At 43.1% G+C, this 21,741-nt stretch overlaps 1 protein-coding gene across 2 annotated transcripts in view; it reads left to right on the top strand.

Annotated features, from left to right (window-relative positions):
- Positions 1–21,741, top strand: part of LOC137369792 (microtubule cross-linking factor 1) — a 244,490-nt gene that overhangs the window by 119,523 nt on the left and 103,226 nt on the right. For both annotated transcript variants that reach the window (XM_068031272.1, XM_068031271.1), the window contains exons 4-6: positions 3,043–3,102; positions 10,264–11,589; positions 14,637–14,792. In XM_068031272.1, coding sequence (XP_067887373.1) covers positions 3,043–3,102; positions 10,264–11,589; positions 14,637–14,792 — 1,542 coding nt within the window. The remainder of the gene's footprint in view (positions 1–3,042; positions 3,103–10,263; positions 11,590–14,636; positions 14,793–21,741) is intronic.

The raw sequence follows: 21,741 nt of genomic DNA, 5'->3' as shown, positions 1-21,741 counted from the left end.
TCCAATGTTGGTTCCCATCACCCAGTGGCAGGGGTGCCACCATGGAGCCTTGCCGTCGCCAGGAAGATCGGGCCTGGCCCTCCCAGCTCCATGGCAGGCTGCTGCCGGTACAATCTTCTGGCACCCCCGCACGGATCCCGATGTCAGGACCCCTGGTTTGAGAAGCTTGCAAACAAGCCTAGGGTGGTTACAAATCAAAGGGTGACCCACTTTATTTTAGTGAGGTCATATTGGGCGTGTAAAGACCCTACACAATGGGAACCCCTCGTAACTTGTTGATGGAGATGGTGTGTCTGCAGTTGCTGACATTAGGGGTTTAAATTGTTTATGTGGGTTTCAAGAATCAAAGAGAAGATTTGGAGTTGGAAATAATTAGTTTAAATTGCTATCTGGGACATCCCAGATGTACCACATTGCTACGGAGATAGATGTGGCTGGGGAGATTCCTTTTGGGTCAGTTTTTTTGGGGTGTTTGCTCATAGTTGACTTTTAGTCATTTCATTGGCTTTTGAACAGTCAGTTGGCTTTTGGATGAGCAATTGGCTTTCAGACAAGCAGTTGCTTTTGGGAAATCAGGTTGGCTTTTGGAAAGCTGTTGGCTTTGAGAGCATCTGGACTCAACAGCAAAAAAGGCCATCAGGGACCAGGGGTATTTCTGTTTTGAGGCAGGCCCGTGTTCAAGCTGGGAAGTCCAGATTTGGGAGATGATCTCATACCTCAGAATACAGCTGAGAAACTAAGGAAATCAAAGTGAATTCCTAAGAGCTGTCATCCCAGGAGAAGTGAACAAACTGCCAAGATCCCATAAAGTATAGGGAAAATTCTTGGGGTGGAAGTAAACAGATGAAGGTGTTCTGTTGAGATTTAGAATTTAATGTATTCATCTTCATGTTCTGTTAAAATTTTAAGTTTCCAAATAGCAGTTAAGTTAGTAGTATTTTGCTTTGTTTAACTCTTATACAATAAAGTTTTTGTTTGAAACGCGAAATCCTGTGGTGTAATTCTTTCAGTAATAAATGGGAATTTGCCTTTCTCTTTTTAAAAGTTAATAGTCGCTAACGGGATCGCAACGCTATTAACTTAGGAAGGCTGGGCCAGATTTTCAAAGGACTGCGGGTCAGGGCCCAGTGCGGGCGGAATTTCAAAATCACGGCCCCAGAGGTCGTCTCGGGATCCTGACACCTCCGTATCAGTTTTCAATTTACAAAAGGCCAGCGGAGGAAGGAACGGGAAATGCTCTCGCCCCCAATTAATGGCCCATTAACTCCTTAAGAAGCTTGTTAAAGGGGCTGTGCGGTTAGAATTTTCAATCTCCAATCTGGCGATCCCGAACAATCTGGTATATATTGGTACACTGCTCTCGGGTTCACTGTGGGGACACCAGAAACATCTCTCTATTTAATTTAAGCTGACCTTTCGTGGACCTACTTGCGCTGGTTCGAGTGTTGTATCATCATCTAACCTGTATAACCACTTCCATCCCTGGGGGATGTTGCTGTTTCTCTAAGGAGCAGCCTTAGAGCAAGGCAGCAGCAGCGCCCACAATGGCTGCCACCTGCCTTTGCCGCTGGCACCAGGCAGGCAGCTCCCGCCTCCTGGAGGCGCTTGGTGCGTCTAATTTTCCGCCAAGCTCGCCTCCTGCCCAATTGGGGCATTTATATTTTAAAATAGCTACACGAGCGATGCAGCTCTGGGTCAGGGCTCAGAATTTATCCAGCTGTCGGATTCCCGATCCCACTTTGAAAGTCCAGCTCCTTGTTTCTGTGGAGGTAGTTGTTTTTGACTGATGTTCCTCTCCCTACTTCAGAGAGCAACTACATTTGGTTTTCTCTGCTTTCCTCCACTGGTGTTCCACCTGACTTGGGGAAGGATAGTAGTAATTACCTTAAGTTCAAGTGGAAATGTGTCAAACGAATGAAGATTCTGCAGCTATCTCCCAACAATTTTCCTGTAACTGATTGGTATCAAGTGAAGGTTCCTGAAAATGCATGTCTCAGACCTTCAGCTCTTTGGGCTTGGTTGGCTATAATTACATAGCCCACCAACGTTGACAGACTAGAATGACACCTGAAGAATGGTGATTGGGAACTGGAAGGAGTCTACATCCTTCAAGGATGAGGAGGATGGAGAGAGAATTGGTGGGAAATGATGAAAATAAAATCCTCCAATTTAATTTGTGTTTTTTTTTTAATACGATAAAGTAAATGTGCTATTTCAAAATTTTAGAAGGATTTTCCTGTTACTGCACTTATGAGTATTGGATCTACTGGACACAAAGTATTGAGGAAAATCAGGCGGGCTGCATTACCCACAAACATTCCACCCCATCCAATTTTCCTCAATGAACAATTTCCAGACAATAACAGGAAAATCTATTTGTAATTGTTGGGTCTGTATCATTATACTTTATTGGTATGTTACTTCTATCAACGTGCTGGTTTAGCCATGATACACCTGAACTCACTACTCAGTAACTCTGCACCAGAAAGAAAAAAGAAACACTGAGCACAGTGGAAGCTAATGCATTAAAAGAGTTAACTGTTAACAGCAGAGGAGGACTGTGATGAATGTAAGCCTTGAAAAAGGAATGGAGTTTTAACACAAAGGTCATTTGAGCAGTATCAGCTTCCACCAATAACCTACCTGAGGGCAGCAGAAGTACTCCTGCACCTGGAAAAGCTAAGGACACGTCAAGCTGTAGAATTGAGCTGAAAATCATTCAACAGATATGTCAGGATAGTTATTTGCTGCGTTCCAGAATAAAGAATATTTCCAGTTGTATAAAAGCTGAAATAGTGGTGAAAGGATTGTCACGTCATTGTTCACCAGTACAATTATTATACGTTTAAAAATAACTGTTAGCATGCAAATACTTAACATGTTCTTCTGACACGTGCCTACCGTTTTCACGGAGGTGTTGAGCTGTTTATTTTGAACCTTTTTATAAGTAGATGGTGATTTTCTTTTTCTCTCCTCCCACGGTGGACGTTTATGTTATCTCATCTTTTTTCACGAAAGCTCATTGGTCTTTGTGTCTTATAGAGCTCTTTGAAGAGAAGAGGAAGTCGAGAGCTTTACAAGGATAAGAAAAGTGCTACTCAGGTAATGTATGAGCACCTGGGGGACCCTCATTCCACAGTAATGAGCTCCCTTGTTCCTATGTGTTTGATTCAATTCCTGCTTCTTTTGGTACAGAAACCTTGAGGCTGACTTGTCACCGTGATGATTTAATGCAATGGTCCTTCATTTTTTTTTAAAGAGTTACTACCATAAGCAGATATTTTTAAAAAATCCTTTTTTTAACTTTAACCTCTTTATTCCTAGGTTTATTCATGACTTCCTGGTATATATTTTTGTGTGAATGGTGAGTGCTGATGAATCAATCAGGGAATGGCAGGGGGCTGGGGAGGAAGGAGGTGAGAGGGATGGAAGCAGTTATTGTCCCAACTGTTTGACAGCAGGAGAATTAATTAAAGGAATATTTCAAAACACAAATTACAGCAACTACGAAATTCACGTAACCACATTAGTCACCAAAGTGATGGGGCCACCCCATCCTGGTAGATAGTAGAGATGGGAACAGAGTAGGGAGATCTTGGGTGAGGGAGGGCAAGCTCCTAGTTACAACATCATAAGATGACTATGGAGAAGGAAAGCCATTCGGCCCATCTTATTTGCTCCGTGCAGAAAAATCCCACACTCCCCACATAGTGTCATCCTGTTGTTTCTTAAGTACTTCCAAAGTTTTCACCTCTGTTACCCTACCAGAAAGTGCACTTTTTATGTGTAAAAGAATTTATATCGGTCCTAAATGAGCCATTAACCAGTTTGAGGCATCACTCCCTTGTCCTACTTTTGCCATTCAGTTTGAATTCATTTATTGGATACACTTCTGTCATACATGATATGCTGGAGTCTCCCATTGGATGAGTCTCAGTTATTGTGGGTGAGCTGATAGGAGAAGAGCCCAGTCCTGGACGAATAGTTACAGCCGCACATATCGCATTGAAAGCCCATTGAGGTGGGTAGATCAGTTGCCTTGAGTGCTAGGTGATAGGCACTGGATCTCACAACCTCAAATTCACTAATGACAACCCGGCAGATCACTATTGTGATCCCAGGCGGTGGAGTTAATGTTGGAAGATTTTGCAGTGGCCTTTAGCATGTCTTTAAAGCTTTTCATCGGCCCACCTCTGTTGTGATATCCAGACTACAGATTGCGATAGGAGGCGGTTTTGAGAATTCTATAATCATTCATGTGAATGACATATCCAGACCAACACAACCAGATCTTTTTGACTGTGGTCTCAATTCCAGTTCTGTTGCCACGTTTGAATACATCAGAGTCATGCCAGAGGATCTGGATCGGCGCAGGCTTGGAGGGCCGAAGGGCCTGTTCCTGTGCTGTAATTATCTTTGTTCTTTGTTCTTTGTTCCTGTCAGTTGATGCCAGTGATACTTTGTAGACAGCACAAGTAGAAACTATCAAGTAGCTTGATGTTACAACACTAGCAGATCCATAACCCCAATTCCTAGTAGGGTGGTGAGGGCAACACTTGCAATACACCGGCTTTTGTCAGCAGGCTAACTCCTCATTCCTACAAGATGTTCCTCTTTGCCAAAGGTGGAGCTGGCCCTGCCAATCCAGCGAGTGACACCATGGTTGATTTGCGGCGTTCTATGAGAGAGAGCAACCAAGCAGAATTTGACTGTGATCTTAAGTGTCATAGAGTTATAGAGTCGTACAGTATAGAAACAGGCCCTTCGACCCACCACATCCATGCCGACCATAATGCCCATCTATACTAATCCCACCCGCCTGCATTAATTCCATATCCCTCTATGCCTTGCTCATTCAAGTACCTGTCCAGATGCCTCTTAAATGTTGCTACTGTTCCTGCCTCCACCACCTCGTCAGGCAGCTCATTCCAGATACCCGCTATTCTTTGTGTGAAAAATTTACCCCTTTGATCCTCTTTAAACCTCCTCCCTCATCTTAAATCTATGCCCTCTAGTTTTAGTCACCCCTACCATGGGAAACAGACTCTGGCTATCTGCCCTATCTATGCCTCTCATAATTTTATATAACTCTATCATGTCCCCTCTCAGCCTCCTTCGCTCCAGGGAAAACAGACCCAGCCTATCCAATCTCTCTTTATAACTCAAAGTGGAATGTTATTACTTGAAGCCACAGTGGGTGTGGCTGGATGATCGGATATGAGCTGGACCATGACTTCAGTCCTTTTTTATTTGATTGTAAGGACAAAGGGCTGTGTCACCCGAGCAAAGCAATCGGAGAGCAACTGGATGTCCCCGAGAGTGTAAAACCCACAGTCATGGGAAAAGAGCATGTCACAAGTGGTTATTTGCATTATTTTAGTTTGAAGATGCCACTGCCTCTGTGATATCAGACCTAGATTCCTGTCACAGTTCTTGAACCCCCCTCATGCAGTTCCTCAGCAAACAGCACGCTAAACAAAGTAGGGCTAAAACACAACCTTATTTGATGGCATTAGTGGCTGCAAACAGTGATGTCACGTGACTGCGATGTGTTACTCGGACCATCATACCAACATGTTCTCGAATCTGCCAGGGCACCAGAACTAGAAGAATCTCCCACAGTACATCATGGTGAACACAATTGAATGCCTTTGTCAAGTCAACAAAAAGCACAGAGATCCTGATGTTCCTCACGATATTTTTCCTGGATTTGGCAGGCCAGGAAATCATGCTGGATGTTCCACGACCAGCCCAATACTGCATTGAATTTCTGGAAAAAATATTTTCCGCTAGTTATTTATTTAGTTGGCAGAGGGCGATGGAGGTGAGAATTTTATCAGCCACAACCTGCACTTCTGGAAATGCACACTGTTTGCATCTTTATAATCTTGTGGCAGTTTCATGTTCCCAGATTTTATTATAGAGGGCAAGGAGTCTGATCTTAAGCTTGCGGTGCCTTGCATGGCATTGTGGTTGATGAGTCGTGTCTTTTTTCTTATTCTCAACTTTCTTGTGACTATCCAGTAACTTAAGAACATAAGTCCCCAAATTACTATACACTACTGCTAAGCTCTGCCTTGCCCCACCTGCTCGTCTCAATCCTCGCAATCAGCTGATCTGCTGGCTCAGTGCTCGCCCCTCAAATCCACCCACGGTGACAGCTGCCTGACCTCCCTTGGAGTTAAGAGAGTGCATTCAGAAGTGTTTTTCCATTGCCAAGTATAAACTCCTAGCTGTAGATTTGAGCACTAAAGGCAGCGGGCGTTCACCTCCAATTGCACTTCAGCAAGCTGATCTCAGCAGAACTGCCAACTTTAAAATCAGCAGAGCTGTTTTTTTTTGTAATGTTCTCCTGTTCTGAAACAAAGTAAAATTCTGACAGCCCCAGTCACACTGAGCTCCCATTATGGGCTAGAATTGTAGCAGATAATCAACAAAACAGATGATGGGAGTGTAAATCATTGTGTTTCCACTGAAAAGACATAGTACTTTTGGGTTAAGGAACACTGAGACAGTGACACAAGAATTGAATTATTAGGAATTTTTTAAACTAATAACAAAATTTTATATGTAGCCATTTAAAATTCATCAATAAATTGGAAGGATGTTTGTTGATTTATTGTTGGCTACCTGATGGCTCAACTATTTAAGGCTGAGTCATGCAGGCCAGGAACGACTCAGCATTTATTCCTAGTCAGTCTGACCTCAGCCACATGTAGGTGGGCACACTGTACCTGGACCCAGTGTCCCTGGTTACGAAGGAGAAAATGAGAAAAATGTAACTCCTGATTGCCATATTAACCCCTGCTGGAATAGTACATGTATGGACATTGAGTGAAGTCGAATGTTGACTGTGCACTCAAAGTCTTAGCGTGCACGTGAGGATTAGCTGCTTAGGTGATCAGTGGCCATGAAACCATATCCCAGCAAGGACTCAACACCTTCAGGGAGAAAATTGCCAGGAAAAGTAAAGTCGTGTGGGTAATTGGGTCTGAACTGTCTTATAAGGGAGAAAAAGCATATGAAATAAGTACTTTTCCACATATATGTTCTTTTTTTAGTTCATCTTTTAGCCTTTAGCACAAATTTACAACAGTGACTATACTTCAAAAGTACTTTATTGCTTTGGGACATCCTGAGGATGTGAAAGACGCTATATAAATGCAAGTCTATATAAACAATTATAATTAGAGGCCCCAGGTAAGTTGGAACTTTGCATTTTTTTTACGGTTTCCCTGTGGGATAGGAGGAGCAGGTGTGCTTAGTGACGGGGACCATCCGATCAAGTCAGGGTGGTGGCTTCCAGCCGAGGGCGATTCTCCTCTCGCCCACTGCCCACCTGGTGATCCCTGCCAAGTTTTGACAGGAGTCAATGTCAGTCCTCAAAAACGGGAACAAGGCCCAGGAGCTAAAATGGCCCTTGGCTCACATGGGTGATGTCATGGGTGCTTCCCTCCCCCCCCCCCCCAAATCAAGGCCACACTCACTTCCTGGCCTATAGTATTCAATATTCGAAGTGAGTGCCTGCTGCCAGCTGGTGACATTGCGGTGATTACAGTTACTACATGGAGACAAGTCTCAATCTGTTCTCCCTAAAATCATGATGGGAAACAGCTGTGAGAACATTAAAAAAATAGCAGACAGCTGAATCTCAACACAAGTTCAGTAGATTAGGCAGGAAAACTTAACAATGACAATTCCTATAATACATATCGTCACAACTGCATCACCAGATTAATTGGCAATAGGGACCTGCCCCGACATAGATTAATTATGAAGTAAATATGTATTTTTTGTTCAATTATTATTAAAGGCATCAAAATTTACATTGATCAGATCTGTAACTGGAAAGTGCTTATTTCCTGTGCTCTTCTTCAGTCCTTTAAATGAAAGGACATGGTTTGGCAACCCCGATTTGCCTGCACTGGTGAGGTTACATCTGGGTCAGATGGACACATTGTTTTGCTAAAAAAGAAAGTGAAGGCGGATGGGAATAGGGCGACAAGTTTTCAGAAGTGATTTTAACTGCCATCCCCACTGGGTGCAGTAAAGACCCCCTCCCCCCTTTCCCCACCACCGTCCACCATGTCAGCATCTGCTGCTCCTAGTTCAGAGATCAGGCACAATTATATTGACCTCTTTAAAGGTAATGAAAAGTTATATTTCATGCATTATTTTCATCTGTGACTGGGACCAAAAACCTGCCAGACACAGTGGCTGTGTAATGCAGTGGTGCTGGTGTCTCATTTTTGAGACATTAAAAATATTTGATGGGTAAGTGTCTGCAACAGTCTGAGCAGGATTCCAGCACCTCTTACCCTGTGTAATGTTCTCTAATTCAACTTGATAATGTTTACACAGCCATAAATTTGACACATCTCACCAATCAGCACAGCATTTGTCAATTCTCTTGTCACTCCTCCCAAAATAGAACAACTCACGTGGACTAATTTATCAACTGGTACCTTAATTCACCTTTCAGTTTGAACTTCTAGATTAATGGCTTCAGAGTGGTAATGCTCAAATTCTTTTTCACAGAAGATTGATCCTCCCTACAAAGATACACATCCCCTTCACTGATTTGCCCTGCTCCTTGTCTGATCAGAATGGAGCCTGTTGCTAAGCCGCCACCAATATTACTCTCAGTGTCAGCAGTGTCCTGGTAGGGACCCTGTATCCAGTCTTCAATTCTCACTTACACAGAATGAAAGATAGACCCACCACATTAAAATCTGCCCCCAGGCTTTTGCTAACATCAGTCCTCAGACTGGGGTGTAATTGATTGATTGACTTGCAGTACAATTTCAGCTTTCTCCCTCAATGGAGGCACCTGCCCTCCAGCATGTCAAATTAAAAATTGTTTTGGCTTCAGTCCCCCAGGCTAGGAAGGGAGGGGAAAAAGTCATGCTGATTAGTTGTACCTGCCGGCTATCCAGTGCTCCCTTACACTCTGCAGTGATGCCCCACATGGTTGCAGGCTACTCGATGTAAATTTACGTATGAAGAATGGACGCTGTGGAACAGTACCAGAGGATAGATCAGCATTTCCAGGAGAGCTAATTAACTTTGTTTTAAAGCTTGGTTCTGACATTTTTCTAGGTTCAATGAAACAATTCCTTCAGTGAGGCATTGCAGCTTTCTATTAGGAAAATGGGTTTGATGTGGTTACCCTTTATTGGTTTATTTCCCACCTCATTAGATTGCTTTCCGCCTTCATTAATGGTACTATTAACCTGGTACAAATGTGGCTTCGGGCTTTTTGTCTGATAACGCTCCTTTGAAGCCCCCTGGGGCACTCCACTTACATTAAAGGTGCTGTATAAAATCAAGTATTTGCTTGTTGTAAGGCAACTTGCCTCTGACTCATACCCCCTCCCTCTCCCTTGGGGAGATGTCTGGTATGCACTCTACAGCTGTTTAATAAATGGAATTTGATCAAAAAAATTGATTTAAACTGTCCACATCAAAGCTTTACTTGAACAGTATGCGCCAGGAATCAAAACTTCAAATGGAAATGGATTAATTCCACAACCACAGGTTGATCTGGATTGTATTGTGAATTGGCTTTAAAGTGCTATGGTTGTGAAAGGTGCTATATAAATGTAAGTCTTTCTTTTATAGTTCAGTGATCCAAACCAATCATCTCAGATAATTAAAATCTTAAAGGTTTATTTTAAATGACTTGCTCAAGTGTCTCCCTGAGTATAATTTGGAAAGGCTGTAGACCTGCATGTATTGGATACTTGAGTTACTACATAGAAAGATCTGCTTGTGTTCAGTACTTTAATCTGTGTATAGATTGACTTCTTGTGTCTATGACTGAAAGAATTTAGTGTGGTCATTCCTATTGCTGTTTGGCACAACACAGGAAGACTTCGCAATTCCAAGCCATTAAAGTGTATTCACATTCACAGTGGGGCACTCCGGGTGTTGTGCGGTGCTTTCAGCTAGTTCTGTCCAATTGGCAGTATCTGATTTTTCCTTCTGTTTAGATCAGTGGAAGGTCAGGTAGAGTGAACCTGCAACTTTCCAGTCAACACTCCCTGTGTGTGTCATTCTACAGCAAAAGTGTCTGACCTTACACACATATAAATCCTTAAGTACATCACTGAAAAAACTTTGTGATGCTCATTTTTCAAAACTGTACACTGAATTCTTGGGTAAATTATGGGAAGCCTTTGGTGATTGCCCTTCTAAAAATGATGAACTCTTTAACGTTAACTTCTGTTGAGCTCAATGACCTGTTCATCTTTCTAAATCCAGGAAGATAGTGCTGACCTCAGGTGTCAGCTCCAGTTTGCAAAGGAGGAAGGCTCTTTGATGCGCAAGAAAATGGCAAAACTGGGAAGGGAAAAGGATGAATTGGAGCATGAATTACAGAAATACAAGTCCATCTATGGGGATGTGGACAGTCCACTTCCCACCGGCGAGGCAGGAGGACCCCCCAGTACCAGAGAGGCTGAGCTAAAACTGCGGCTGAAGCTTGTGGAAGAGGAAGCCAACATTCTGGGCAGGAAGATCGTCGAGTTGGAAGTGGAAAATAGGGGGCTCAAAGCCGAGATGGATGATATGAAGTGTCAGCATGATAAGGATTGCCTTAATCGCGAATACATTTCAAGCATTCCTACCTCGCCACACGGTGACTCGGTTGAATCCGCCGCAGAACTGCGACGGCACCTGCAGTTCGTGGAGGAAGAGGCTGAGCTGCTGCGCCGCTCCATCAGTGAGATCGAAGACCACAACAAGCAGCTTACGAACGAGCTCAACACATTGAAGTGTGGGCCTGGCCAGGAGCCCACTTGGATCGAGGATGGTGCATTGAAGTCCAGTGGATCACTTCAGGAAGAACTGAAAGCAGCCAGGCTCCAGATTAATGAGCTCAGTGGCAAAGTGATGAAGCTCCAGTATGAGAATCGAGTGCTGATTTCCAACGTACAGCGCTACGACCTGGCGTCTCACCTGGGCCTCCGCACCGCCAGTCCCAGGGACAGCGATGCTGACAGCGACCCGGGGAAGAAGGAGAGTGATGGCGAGGAGAGCAGGGGTCCACCCCAGCCGAAAAGAGAGGGGCCCATTGGCGGGGAGAGCGACTCTGAAGAAATCTGCGAGAAAACATCCGGTTGTGGGAGTAGCAAGCCGTCGGATATTGGCGACATCTGCACCTTGGAACTGTTGAGGAAAAGAGAGGATACAGAGTCTCTCATCAACATTAAACGTGAGGCCGAGCGTCTCAGTAGGACTGTAGACCGTCTTATTACAGACACCGACAGCCTGATCTACGACGCCAAGCTGCTGGTGACAAGCGCATCCTCTGACCAGGGTTTCAATGAAGACGGGGAGAGAAGTGAAAGCAGAAATGAGCCTGAGCTTTTGGATACCATCAACACCAGGATGAAGATGTTTCGCTCAGAGTTACATACCTTCATGGAAAAAGTTGACCATCTTGGGGAAGGGCTCAGGGAACAAATGGATGACCTGTCACCAATGCCAAATCTGACAGAATCTGCAAGCTTCCTTTCCTCTGTGACGTCTACATCTCGAGACTCTCCTGTCGGTACTCTGGGGAAGGAGCTCATCACCGACTTCCAGGTAAGCAAGCCGGGCCTGTCTGCTTTTAGATACATGCTACTGCTGTTGCTTCTGCTACTGCCTTTAAACTAAATAACACTTTGCTTCTTTACTAAGCATAAACCAAACTGCACTAAAAGACCCACGAAATACATTCTGTACTCAGCTCATGGATTTTGATGTGAAGCCTCAAACATAATTGGAAAGATTGCAGGCCGGTTGGATTGTAATGAGCAGAGTTCATTTACATACAAGTTTCAAAAGCTTACAGAGACCAGTTCAAATATAACGAGGCTATTTACTATACTTATAAAATCTCTATTGACTTTAAAAATGCCTTTTTATAGTAGATTATATTTAAGAACTGTCTTCCATTTAAAAAAAAACAAATTCTGTGCTTGCCAGCATACAATCTTCCACCCATTTACTTTAATGCAGGGAAAATCACAAACTGATAGCTGCAAAAAAAACAGCATTTCTACCCTCTAGATTTTAGGGCAATGCATCATCAAGTCTACTCTCTGCTGTTCCTCGGCCATCATGGATCGGATGCAGTGACAAACTCAGTCGTGCAAAATGTCACATTGGTCACTGTAGCCCACATGTTCTGTGGTCAATAGTCAGGCTAAGGGATTTTAGGAGGGGAAGCATGCAGCTGCGTCAGCCCTGGTCTTGAGCAAGTCCATACCAGCTGACCAGGGCAGGAGAAGGAAGTGCTCTCCCTCCTTCTGTAAATATTTGTCCAAAATATTGGAAGCTGCACCTTTAGCGTGCTAGTCATGAGCTGCAAACCTGCTGTGTGACTGAAATAGTGGCATGAGCGATGTTTTACTGCTTACTTTGTGAATCCAAATAGGGTTCACACTTATGTGGTTATAGACGGAACAGGCCATTTTTGGAGTTAGTTTCTGAACATTTCCAAAATATCTGACCCTTGAAATAAAAGCCCAGCTTTTTCTCCACTGGACAAAGGTGAATTAATTATTTGGGTTATCAGAGTTTTCGATGCATTTTCATTGGCTTCACCTCAGATTTAAAGCCACGAATAACCCCTTCCCTCTCGCTGGATCTCCTTGCTGTCCCACCCCCTGTTTGATTTTGAACTTTGCAAAATATGGCAACCTTGTTGACACTGTTTGAGTATATTCATAAAGGAGAGGGTGTTAGTGTTGCGGAATGGGATGGTTAAACTTGAACGAAGCATTCAGCCAGATAGCTCAATGGATAAGTGCACCATGTAATGGACTACTGACCAAACAAATCAGGGTCAGCAACTGCTTCATACTGAGTTAGTTCATCACACCAGGGAATGTGGTGGGGGCACTACAAGTGATGTCAGTCTCCTCAGGTTAGGTAACCTATCATACGCTATGGCATATTTTGCAAGGCTTGTGTACCCTGTGAGCTGTCCCTGCCTATTTTTTGTTATGCTGCAGTTTGCTCAGCTCATCACCATGGAGTATTAAATAAAACTAATAAAACTCTCCCCATAAATATATAGATTTTTGTTAGGCAAGGGTATTAAGAGATACAGACCAAGACGGGTAAATGGAATTTGGATACAGATCAGCCATGATGCAATTGAATGGCGGAATGGCGTGAGGGGCTGAATGGCCTGCGTCTTGTCTTATGTACATCTACTGTGCAATTAGAAGCCATGATTTCATTATACCTGACAGCTGAGTAAAGTTAATACCAAATCTTAATTAACATTCTTAATTCATTTATGGATATAAATGGTAAGGTGTTTTATCGATTTCATTGGTAGGCCTGGGAGATCTGTAAATGTTGCTGAGCTGTGAGACTCCTCTGTTCTACCCGTGTCAAACACCCGAACCTCACCAGTTACTATTCTGTTTCTGCCTCCCCAGTGTGGCCTCAGTTGAGCATAAAATGGTGAAGAGCTGGATGGGGGAAATCGGATCAGAAAACGTGTGTAAAAACTTCAAATTGCTAGCTTGAATGCCACCTCTCCACTGCTGTGGATACTACCAAAACACTAATTGCTGACGAGTATTGTGTTGATTGTGGACAGTTTGGAGCTTATCGGTGCTTTTCATGGTTGAACAGTTTGCTGACAATCACTGCCCAGATGTCAAGAATGGCCACTTTAGCAAGGTGCTGGAGGCCTGTTGACATCCAGTGGAACAATATGTCTGAATGAGCCATTGCCTTCAGTGAGGAAATGGAAGTAGAGAAATTAACCTCTTCAGCACTGCACATGGCACATTTAAAGACTCTGAGGATTAAGTAAAAAGTAGTTTCTAAAAGTCACTAGACTTCCTAAAAATTATTATTGGTTATGTTGACCGATAATTGTTTAATATATTTGTCCGGAAATGTAGTGAGGCGATACCTCATTTTAAATAAACAGGTTTAGCAGCTGTGTTAAAGTAGCATTCAAAGCAATGTCTTTCATCCACTGTCATCACGAACAGGAATGCACAGGCTTATCCATTCATTAAGGCAGTAGTTCCAATCACTATGAGTTTCTCAGGTCCCTTGGATCCGATTCCATGAGCTGAATTACAGAATACCAGAGGCAGTTCAAGATTCGCTTAATGATCCATGGAAAGACACAAGGTGCACATGCCATGAAATCAAGCGTCCCCCTTCCTCTAAGCAAGGGAGCGCTCAGTGTTCTCGGACAGGCAGCACAATGATATGGATGGTACTTGCCTCTGGCCGAGGACCCACCCTAGACAATGCTTTCTGCATGGCTCCTCCGAGGATAGGCAAACCTTGTATCAAAATTCTTTCATGATCTATAAGCTTACCGTTGGTTTGATTCATGCATCCTTCATTGCATGCGCCTCATAACCAGTGTTTGCATTCTTTTTTCCTCTCTTTCTCTTTTTTCTTTTCAGATGTTTCAGCCCATCATTTTGCTTATTCTCATTTTGGTTCTGTTTTCATCACTCTCTTATGCCACTGTGTTTAAGTTGGTTTTTCTTTTCACGCTTTTCTTTGTCTTGTAGTTTTTTAGTCGTCTACTATACCCATTTTTGTTTTTTTTATTTCCCCCCTGTCCTTTGTTGTTTTTGTTAAATCGCCCATGCACTCAACAGTCCAAACTGAGGGACCAGCCAGATTGGCAACTAGTCCCCGATCACAGAGAAGAGCAAGAAACCCTGCAGATTCGAGGTGCTATAGACCAAAACCGCAAAGCTGATGGAGACTACAAAATATATAGGACAGAAGACGAGAGCTGTTTCAGTACAGAGGTAATTAAAGACTTTTGTTTTCAGTAATGCTGTTTATGTTTTTAAGGGTGAGAACTTTGACATAGCGATTGCAGTCCTGCGATACGGGGTTCCCAATTAGGAGGCATGGGTTCAAATCCCTGTGTTAGTTGACATTAACATTTGGGATTGTCCATGAGGGCTTGATTTGTCAGTCTGCCTTTCAGTCATAGAGTCATAGAGCACAGAAACATCAATAAGCAGGAGGATTGTAGAGGAGGCAACTTTTTTTATTTGTTTTCAGGATGTGGGCGTCACTGACTATTTTTTATTTTTTATTTATTTTTTATTTAGAGATACAGCACTGAAACAGGCCCTTCGGCCCACCGAGTCTGTGCCGACCATCAACCACCCATTTATACTAATCCTACACTAATTCCATATTCCTACCACATCCCCACCTGTCCCTATATTTCCCTACCACCTACCTATACTAGGGGCAATTTATAATGGTCAATTTACCTATCAACCTGCAAGTCTTTGGCATGTGGGAGGAAACCGGAGCACCCGGAGGAAACCCATGCAGACACAGGGAGAACTTGGAAACTCCACACAGGCAGTACCCAGAATTGAACCCGGGGGTCGCTGGAGCTGTGAGGCTGCAGTGCTAACCACTGCGCCACTGTGCTGCCCTAGGCAAGCATTTATTGCTCATCCCTAATTACCCCTGAACTGAGTGGCTTGCTAGGGCCATTTCAGAGGGCATTTATGAATCAAACACATTGCTCTAGATCTGGAGTCACATGTAAGCCAGACCAGGTAAGGGTAGCAGATTTCCTTCCCTAAAGGACATTAGTGAATCAAATGGGTTTTTGCAACAATCAACAATGGTTTCATGGTCACCATTAGACTAGTTTTTAATTCTAGATTTATTAACTGAATTCAAATTTCAGGCTGAGATTTGAACCCATGCCCCCAGGGCATTTGCTTGGGCCTCTGGATTATTTGTCCAGGGACATTATCACTACACTAACGCCTCCCCATGCTGCAGGGGGTCATGATGTTGTCTGTATAGGACAGCAGATCATGGTTGAACACTGGAGGTGTGAGCATTTATGGAATATCCTTGAGTTTCGCTGGCCTAACTTTTGGGATCTGTCAGTAGTTATGCAAAACCTTCTTTTGGAAATGCAAATGGGTGGGATAGAGTACATGGAATTGTACATAATCTCTAGCTTTGATGAGATGAGTGGTTGGTTACTTTTGTTCTTGCTTAGCCAATGTCTGATTGCTTACCCAAGGAACAGCATTAAGCATCTATGAAGGTATTTTCTTTCTCTTTCTGTCTCCTGGGGGAGGAGGGAGAAAATGGGAAAGTATGAAATTAAAAACAAGAAAAATACAGGTTGACTGGAAACAGACCAGAATGAAGTCAGAAGGCCTATGTAATGATACTAGGGCCCCTCCCAGGTCTGACCACACTGACTCTTATGTTTTTGCGATATGAACAGTCTGTATTCCAGTTGCACCCACAGCGTTGGGGTGGTGACTCGTCCAGTCGTGACCTTTTTTTTTTAATAAATTTGTTTTTTTGCTGTTTCTGGCATCGTCAGTTTTGAAAACTTTCTGTCCTTCCAAAGTACTCAATTTATTATCAGTGAGACAATCTCCCACCCAATCATTTGCACAGAGCAATTGTAGGGAAGTGCCTCATTGGAAAACATACTAATTCAAAATGTATTTGCGATGGTAGTTTTAAGAGAAGGACAATTTTGCTAGTTTGTGACGCGCGCTAGGTTTCTCCCTAACGGTGCATGTCGGAAAATCAGTTCTCATGTTTGAACTTGTTAGATGTGTATAGGGCACATGAGTGCATGCAATGGTTTATTAGACTCACTATGTGACCTCTAGCTGACTGGTTGTTTATATTCCAGTAAAATATGAATCTTATGCTGGTTGTTTGCTGTGACATGCATTTTTTTTTAAATGATATATTTTAAAACATCAGGTGATATCGTGGAAGAAGCTATTCTCCGGAATTGGCTGGAGTAATACCTCTGTAGCAATAACTTAATAATAAAAGATAGAATGGATTTTGAAAGGCAAGATCCTATTTGACTAACAGCCTTGGTTTCTTTGAAAAACTTTTGACAAAGTTCCACATGAAAGGTTCCTAATTCAATTAAACGCCACAAAAGTCCGGTGTGGAATATTGGCTGGTTAATAGCTTGGCGTAAAACTAGAAAAAGAATACTTTTGAGAGTTGTAATGTTTGATTTGAGAGGGGAGGGGTTTGTTAGCTGGAAGTGTTGAGTAAATTCCTACAGAGGTCAGTGGTTGTGTCCCTTTTGTTGCAATTCTATATCTATGCCCTGAACACAAGAAAAACAAATGTACACTGCAAAATAGTGAATGTAGTAGAGACAGAGGCTAAAAATATATAAATCTTTGGGGCAAACAACAAACTGCAAGAAAATGGATTAGAGTCGATAGCTCTATTTGAAGAACTGGCATCAGCCCAGTCACAGTCAACTGCTTCCTGTGAGTTGTTCCTGTGATTTGTTGGGAAAAATTTAGATTACTCGTGAAGTTGGACGGCAATGACCAATAAAATTTAACAAAAAGCAATGTAAATCAGTTCAAGTTGATAGCAAGAATCGGGGTACGTTTGACTGGCTGAGAGTGTAAAAAAGGCGATAGCGAATCAGTGGGCCTTGTCTTTTTAAAATTGGTATATATTTATAAAACCCCAGGTGACATCGTGGAACTATTCTCAGTGGTAGGCTCGAGGAAGTGCAGTACAGATTCACCCCCAAAAGGCTGTGGATGCTGGGACAATTGGAGCTTTCAAAACTAAGATATTGTTGGGTAAGGGCATCAAGGAGTATGGATCAAAGCTGGGAGAATGAATTTGAGTTGCAAATTGGCCATGATTTAGTTGAACAGCAGAGTAGGCCCAAGGGTCTGAATGGCTAACTCCTGTTCCTTATGTTGCTATCTTTTACATCTCTGACTGTCTTTAGATAGGAAGCACTTTAAGATGTCCTAAAAATGTGTAAGATCCTAATTAAATCGGAGTGCTGGCCACTGATTGGACACCCAAGGGCTGCCTGATGCATTTTTCAGGAGTAGCTGTAAATGGGTACAAAACGCACCCATAACAGGCAGAAGGCTGCTTGTATCTGTAAATTAGGGTCCTACAGCTGATCTAGGTCTCCTAGTTTACTATTTTCAGGTACGAATAAAGGTCGTGTGCAGCAGGCTGCCTTTGCCCACTTGGACCAGGCAGTGAGCGGCCTTACCAGAGGTCTTGATAGGTAGTGCTGGAAAGCTGTTCCAAAAATGGCCTGGCACATTTTTTTGCGTGAATTTCTGTGGAGCTAGGAGAATTAGGAATGCAGAAGTAACCCCACAAATGTACTGTGGCCCAATGCCGCTTGCTGGGTAGCTCTCTTTCCCCCGCCACCCTCCCCACCCACTCCCAACCCCACCATTTCCCACTTGACTGGCTCACTCATGGAGCCACCTGATTTTCGGATCCCTGGTGTAGCAAGGTGTCTGCTAGCGTTCAGTGAGCACTCGGCAGTTGGCCCGAATGATGCTGATGAGGCCTGAACCTAACAATGGCCGGGCCCCTTAAATGCTGACTTTGGGCAGATGTAACAGCAGTTCCACTAATGACACTCTTGTTTTGGGTGAAAGTTAAAAACCGCCCCTGAGAGCCTCAGTGTGCTGACATTTTGACATACCTAGGAAAAGAGAAACAAACAATACACAATTTTAATTAATGGAAAGTAGATTTTAAACAGATATATTCGGAAGAACCTTTTTACCTAAAGATCAACAACTGTTTAGAATAATATTTGAAGTACAGTAATAAAGTCAAAAGCAATAGTGATGTTGCAGTTCGGTCCCTAGAGGGATGGCCTTTTATGGACATATCTTATGCATGACCGCTGTTATGTTCATATAACTTTTAAGTTATTTCAATTGAAAAAAATCAGTGTTAAACTAAGTTGCTTTGGCTTATCACAGCGCTTTTAAAATTCTGTGATGCACTTCAGTACAGGTTAATGAGATGTTGTAGGCCACATGTTTTGTTTGCACTGCGAGTGTTGGTGAATACTGTCAGTGTAGCTGCTGTAATGCTTGTTTGATTTAAACTTTTGGGAAACAGCCGGGATTCCAAAATGGAGGTGATGTAAACTAATCTGGCAGTGTGGTGGTGCCAGGATGAAACATCCATGAGGTGAAACAAGGTGCACAGAGGACTGGGAGAGGCAAATAGTTCAGAAATAGGAGGGATCAGACAGGGGGCGAATGTGAAGCAGTCTAAACTGGGTGTGGAGTACATTGTGTGTAAGTGCACATGGTGTTATAAATAAGGTTGGTGAGCTGCAGGTAAAAGTTGCCAAATGGGATTAATGATATAGTGGCAAAAGCAGAGACCGAGCTCAAAGAAGGGGAGGATTGGCAACTTAATATTCCTGGCTACAAGATATTCAGGAAAGAAGACAAAACATCAGGAAAGACAGGGAAGGAAAAAAAGGAGAGAGTCATAGAGCCAAAGAGTCATTTACAGCACAGAAGGAGGCCACTCGGCCCAATTGAGTCCATATTGGCTCTCTGCGGAGCAATCCAGTCAGTCCCACTGCCCCCTCCTCCCCCCCCCAACTCGATCCGCGCAGCCCTGCAAGTTTATTTCCTTCAAGTGCCCATCCAATTTCCTTTTGAAATCACTGATCGTCTCCGCTTCCACCACCCTCGTGGGCAGCGAGTTCCAGGTCATTACCACCCTCTGCATAAAAACGTTCTTCCTCACATTCCCCCTGCATCTCTTGTCAAATCTGTGTCCCCTAGTCTTTGGACTATCAGTTAACGGGAACAGTTTTTCCTTGTCTTGAAGCCTGTCATAATCTTGTACACTTCTATGAAATCTCCCCTCAATCTCCTTTGCTCCAGGGAGGACAAACCCAGCTTTTCTAACCTAACCTTGTAACTAAAATCCTCCATCCCTGGAACCATTCTGATGAATCTCCTCTGCAACTTCTCAAGGACCCTCACATCTTTCCTAAATTGTGGTGACCAGACCTGTGCGCAACACTCTAGTTGGGGCCTAACCAGAGATTTATAAAGGTTCAACATAACTTCCCCACTTTTGTACTCTATGCCTCTATTTATGAAGCCCAAGAGCCCAAGGGATTTGCGGTATTGATCAAAGAAGCAGTTATTGCACTGGAAAGGGATGATCTAATTAAGGGGACTAAGATGGAATCTATTTAGTTAGAATTAAGAAACAATAGAGGATATTGGTACCAGGGATGGGGGACTTCGGGTATGTGGAGAGACTGGAGAAGTTGAGGTTGTTATCCTAAAATATTTAATATTTACTGGGGAGATGGTGGATAGTGGTAATGTCACTAAAGTAGTAATCTGGGGCCCAACCTAATACCCTGTGGACATGGGTTCAAATCCCACCACGGTGGCTGGTGGAATTTAAATTCAATTAATTAATTTCAAAAGAAATCTGCAATTGAAAGCTAGTCTCAGTAATGGTGCTTTGAAGCTATCATCAATTGTCATAAAAACCAATTTGGTTCACTAATGCCCTTTAGGGAAGGAAATCTGCTGCCTTATCTGGTCTGGCCTACATGTGACTCCATACACACAGCAATGTGGTTGACTCTTAACTGTGCTCTGAAATGGCCTAGCAAGCCACTCAGTTTAAGGGCAATTAGGGATGGACAACAAATGCTGGCCTTTCCAGTGACACCCACATCCCATGAAAGAATAAAAAAAGTTATGTTCTCCTTAATTATTTACAATTTAATCAATATTTACGCCTCAATCAACATCATGAAAACAGATTATCTGGTCATTGCTGTTTATGTGAGTTTGCTGTGTGCAAATTGGCTGCCGTGTTTCCTGCATTACGACAGTACCTACACTTCAGAAAGTACTTCATTGGATGTAAAGCACTTTGAGATACCCGGTGGTCATGAAAAGCACTGTATAAATGCAAGTTTTTCTTTTTTTAAACTTAGAAGGTTAAGAGGAGATTTGATAGAGATGTTCAAAATCATGAATGATTTTGATAGAGTAAATAAGGAGAAATTGTTTCCAGTGACAAAAGGGTCAGTAACCAGAGGACACAGATTTAAGGTGATGACAAAAGAACAGAGACGACATGAGGAAACATTTTTTTACACAATGACTTGTTATGATCTGGAATGCACTACCTGGAAGGGTGATGGAAGCAGATTCAATAGTAATATTCAAAAGAGAATTAGAGAAATACAGGAGGTATGATCAGTAAGTTCACAGATGACACTAAAATTGGTAATGTTGTAAATAGTGAGGAGGAAAGCCTTAGATTACAGGACGATATAGATGGGCTGGTAAGATGGGCGGAGCAGTAGCAAATGGAATTAAATCCTGAGAAGTATGAGGTGATACATTTTGGGAGGTCTAACAAGACAATGGAATATACAATGGATGGTAGGACCCTAGAGTGTACAGAGGGTGAGCGGGACCTTGGAGTGCTTGTCCATAGATCGCTGAAGGCAGCAGCACAGGTAGATAAGGTGCTTAGGAAGGCTTACGGGATATTTGCCTTTATTAGCCGAGGCATAGAATATAGGAGCAGGGAGGTTATGATGGAGCTGTGTAAAACGCTGGTTAGGCCTCAGCTGGAGTACTGTGTACAGTTCTGGGCACCACACTATAGGAAGGATGTGATTGCAATGGAGAGGGTGCAGAGGAGATTCACCAGGATGTTGCCTGGGCTGGAGCATTTCAGTTATGAAGACAGACTGGATAGGCTGGGGTTGTTTTCCTTGGAGCAGAGAAGGCTAAGGGGGGACCAGATTGAGGTATGCAAAATTATGAAGGGCATTGATCGGATAGATAGGAAGAAACCTTTCCCTTAGCGGTGAGGTCAATAACTAGGGGACATAGATTTAAGGTAAGGGGCAGAAGGTTTAGAGGGGAG

Source organism: Heterodontus francisci, chromosome 5 (genome assembly GCF_036365525.1).
Source record: "Heterodontus francisci isolate sHetFra1 chromosome 5, sHetFra1.hap1, whole genome shotgun sequence".
Taxonomy (NCBI): Eukaryota; Metazoa; Chordata; class Chondrichthyes; order Heterodontiformes; family Heterodontidae; genus Heterodontus; species Heterodontus francisci.
The sequence above is the reverse complement of the archived record's forward strand: the minus strand, read 5'-3'. Positions and strand labels throughout refer to the sequence as shown.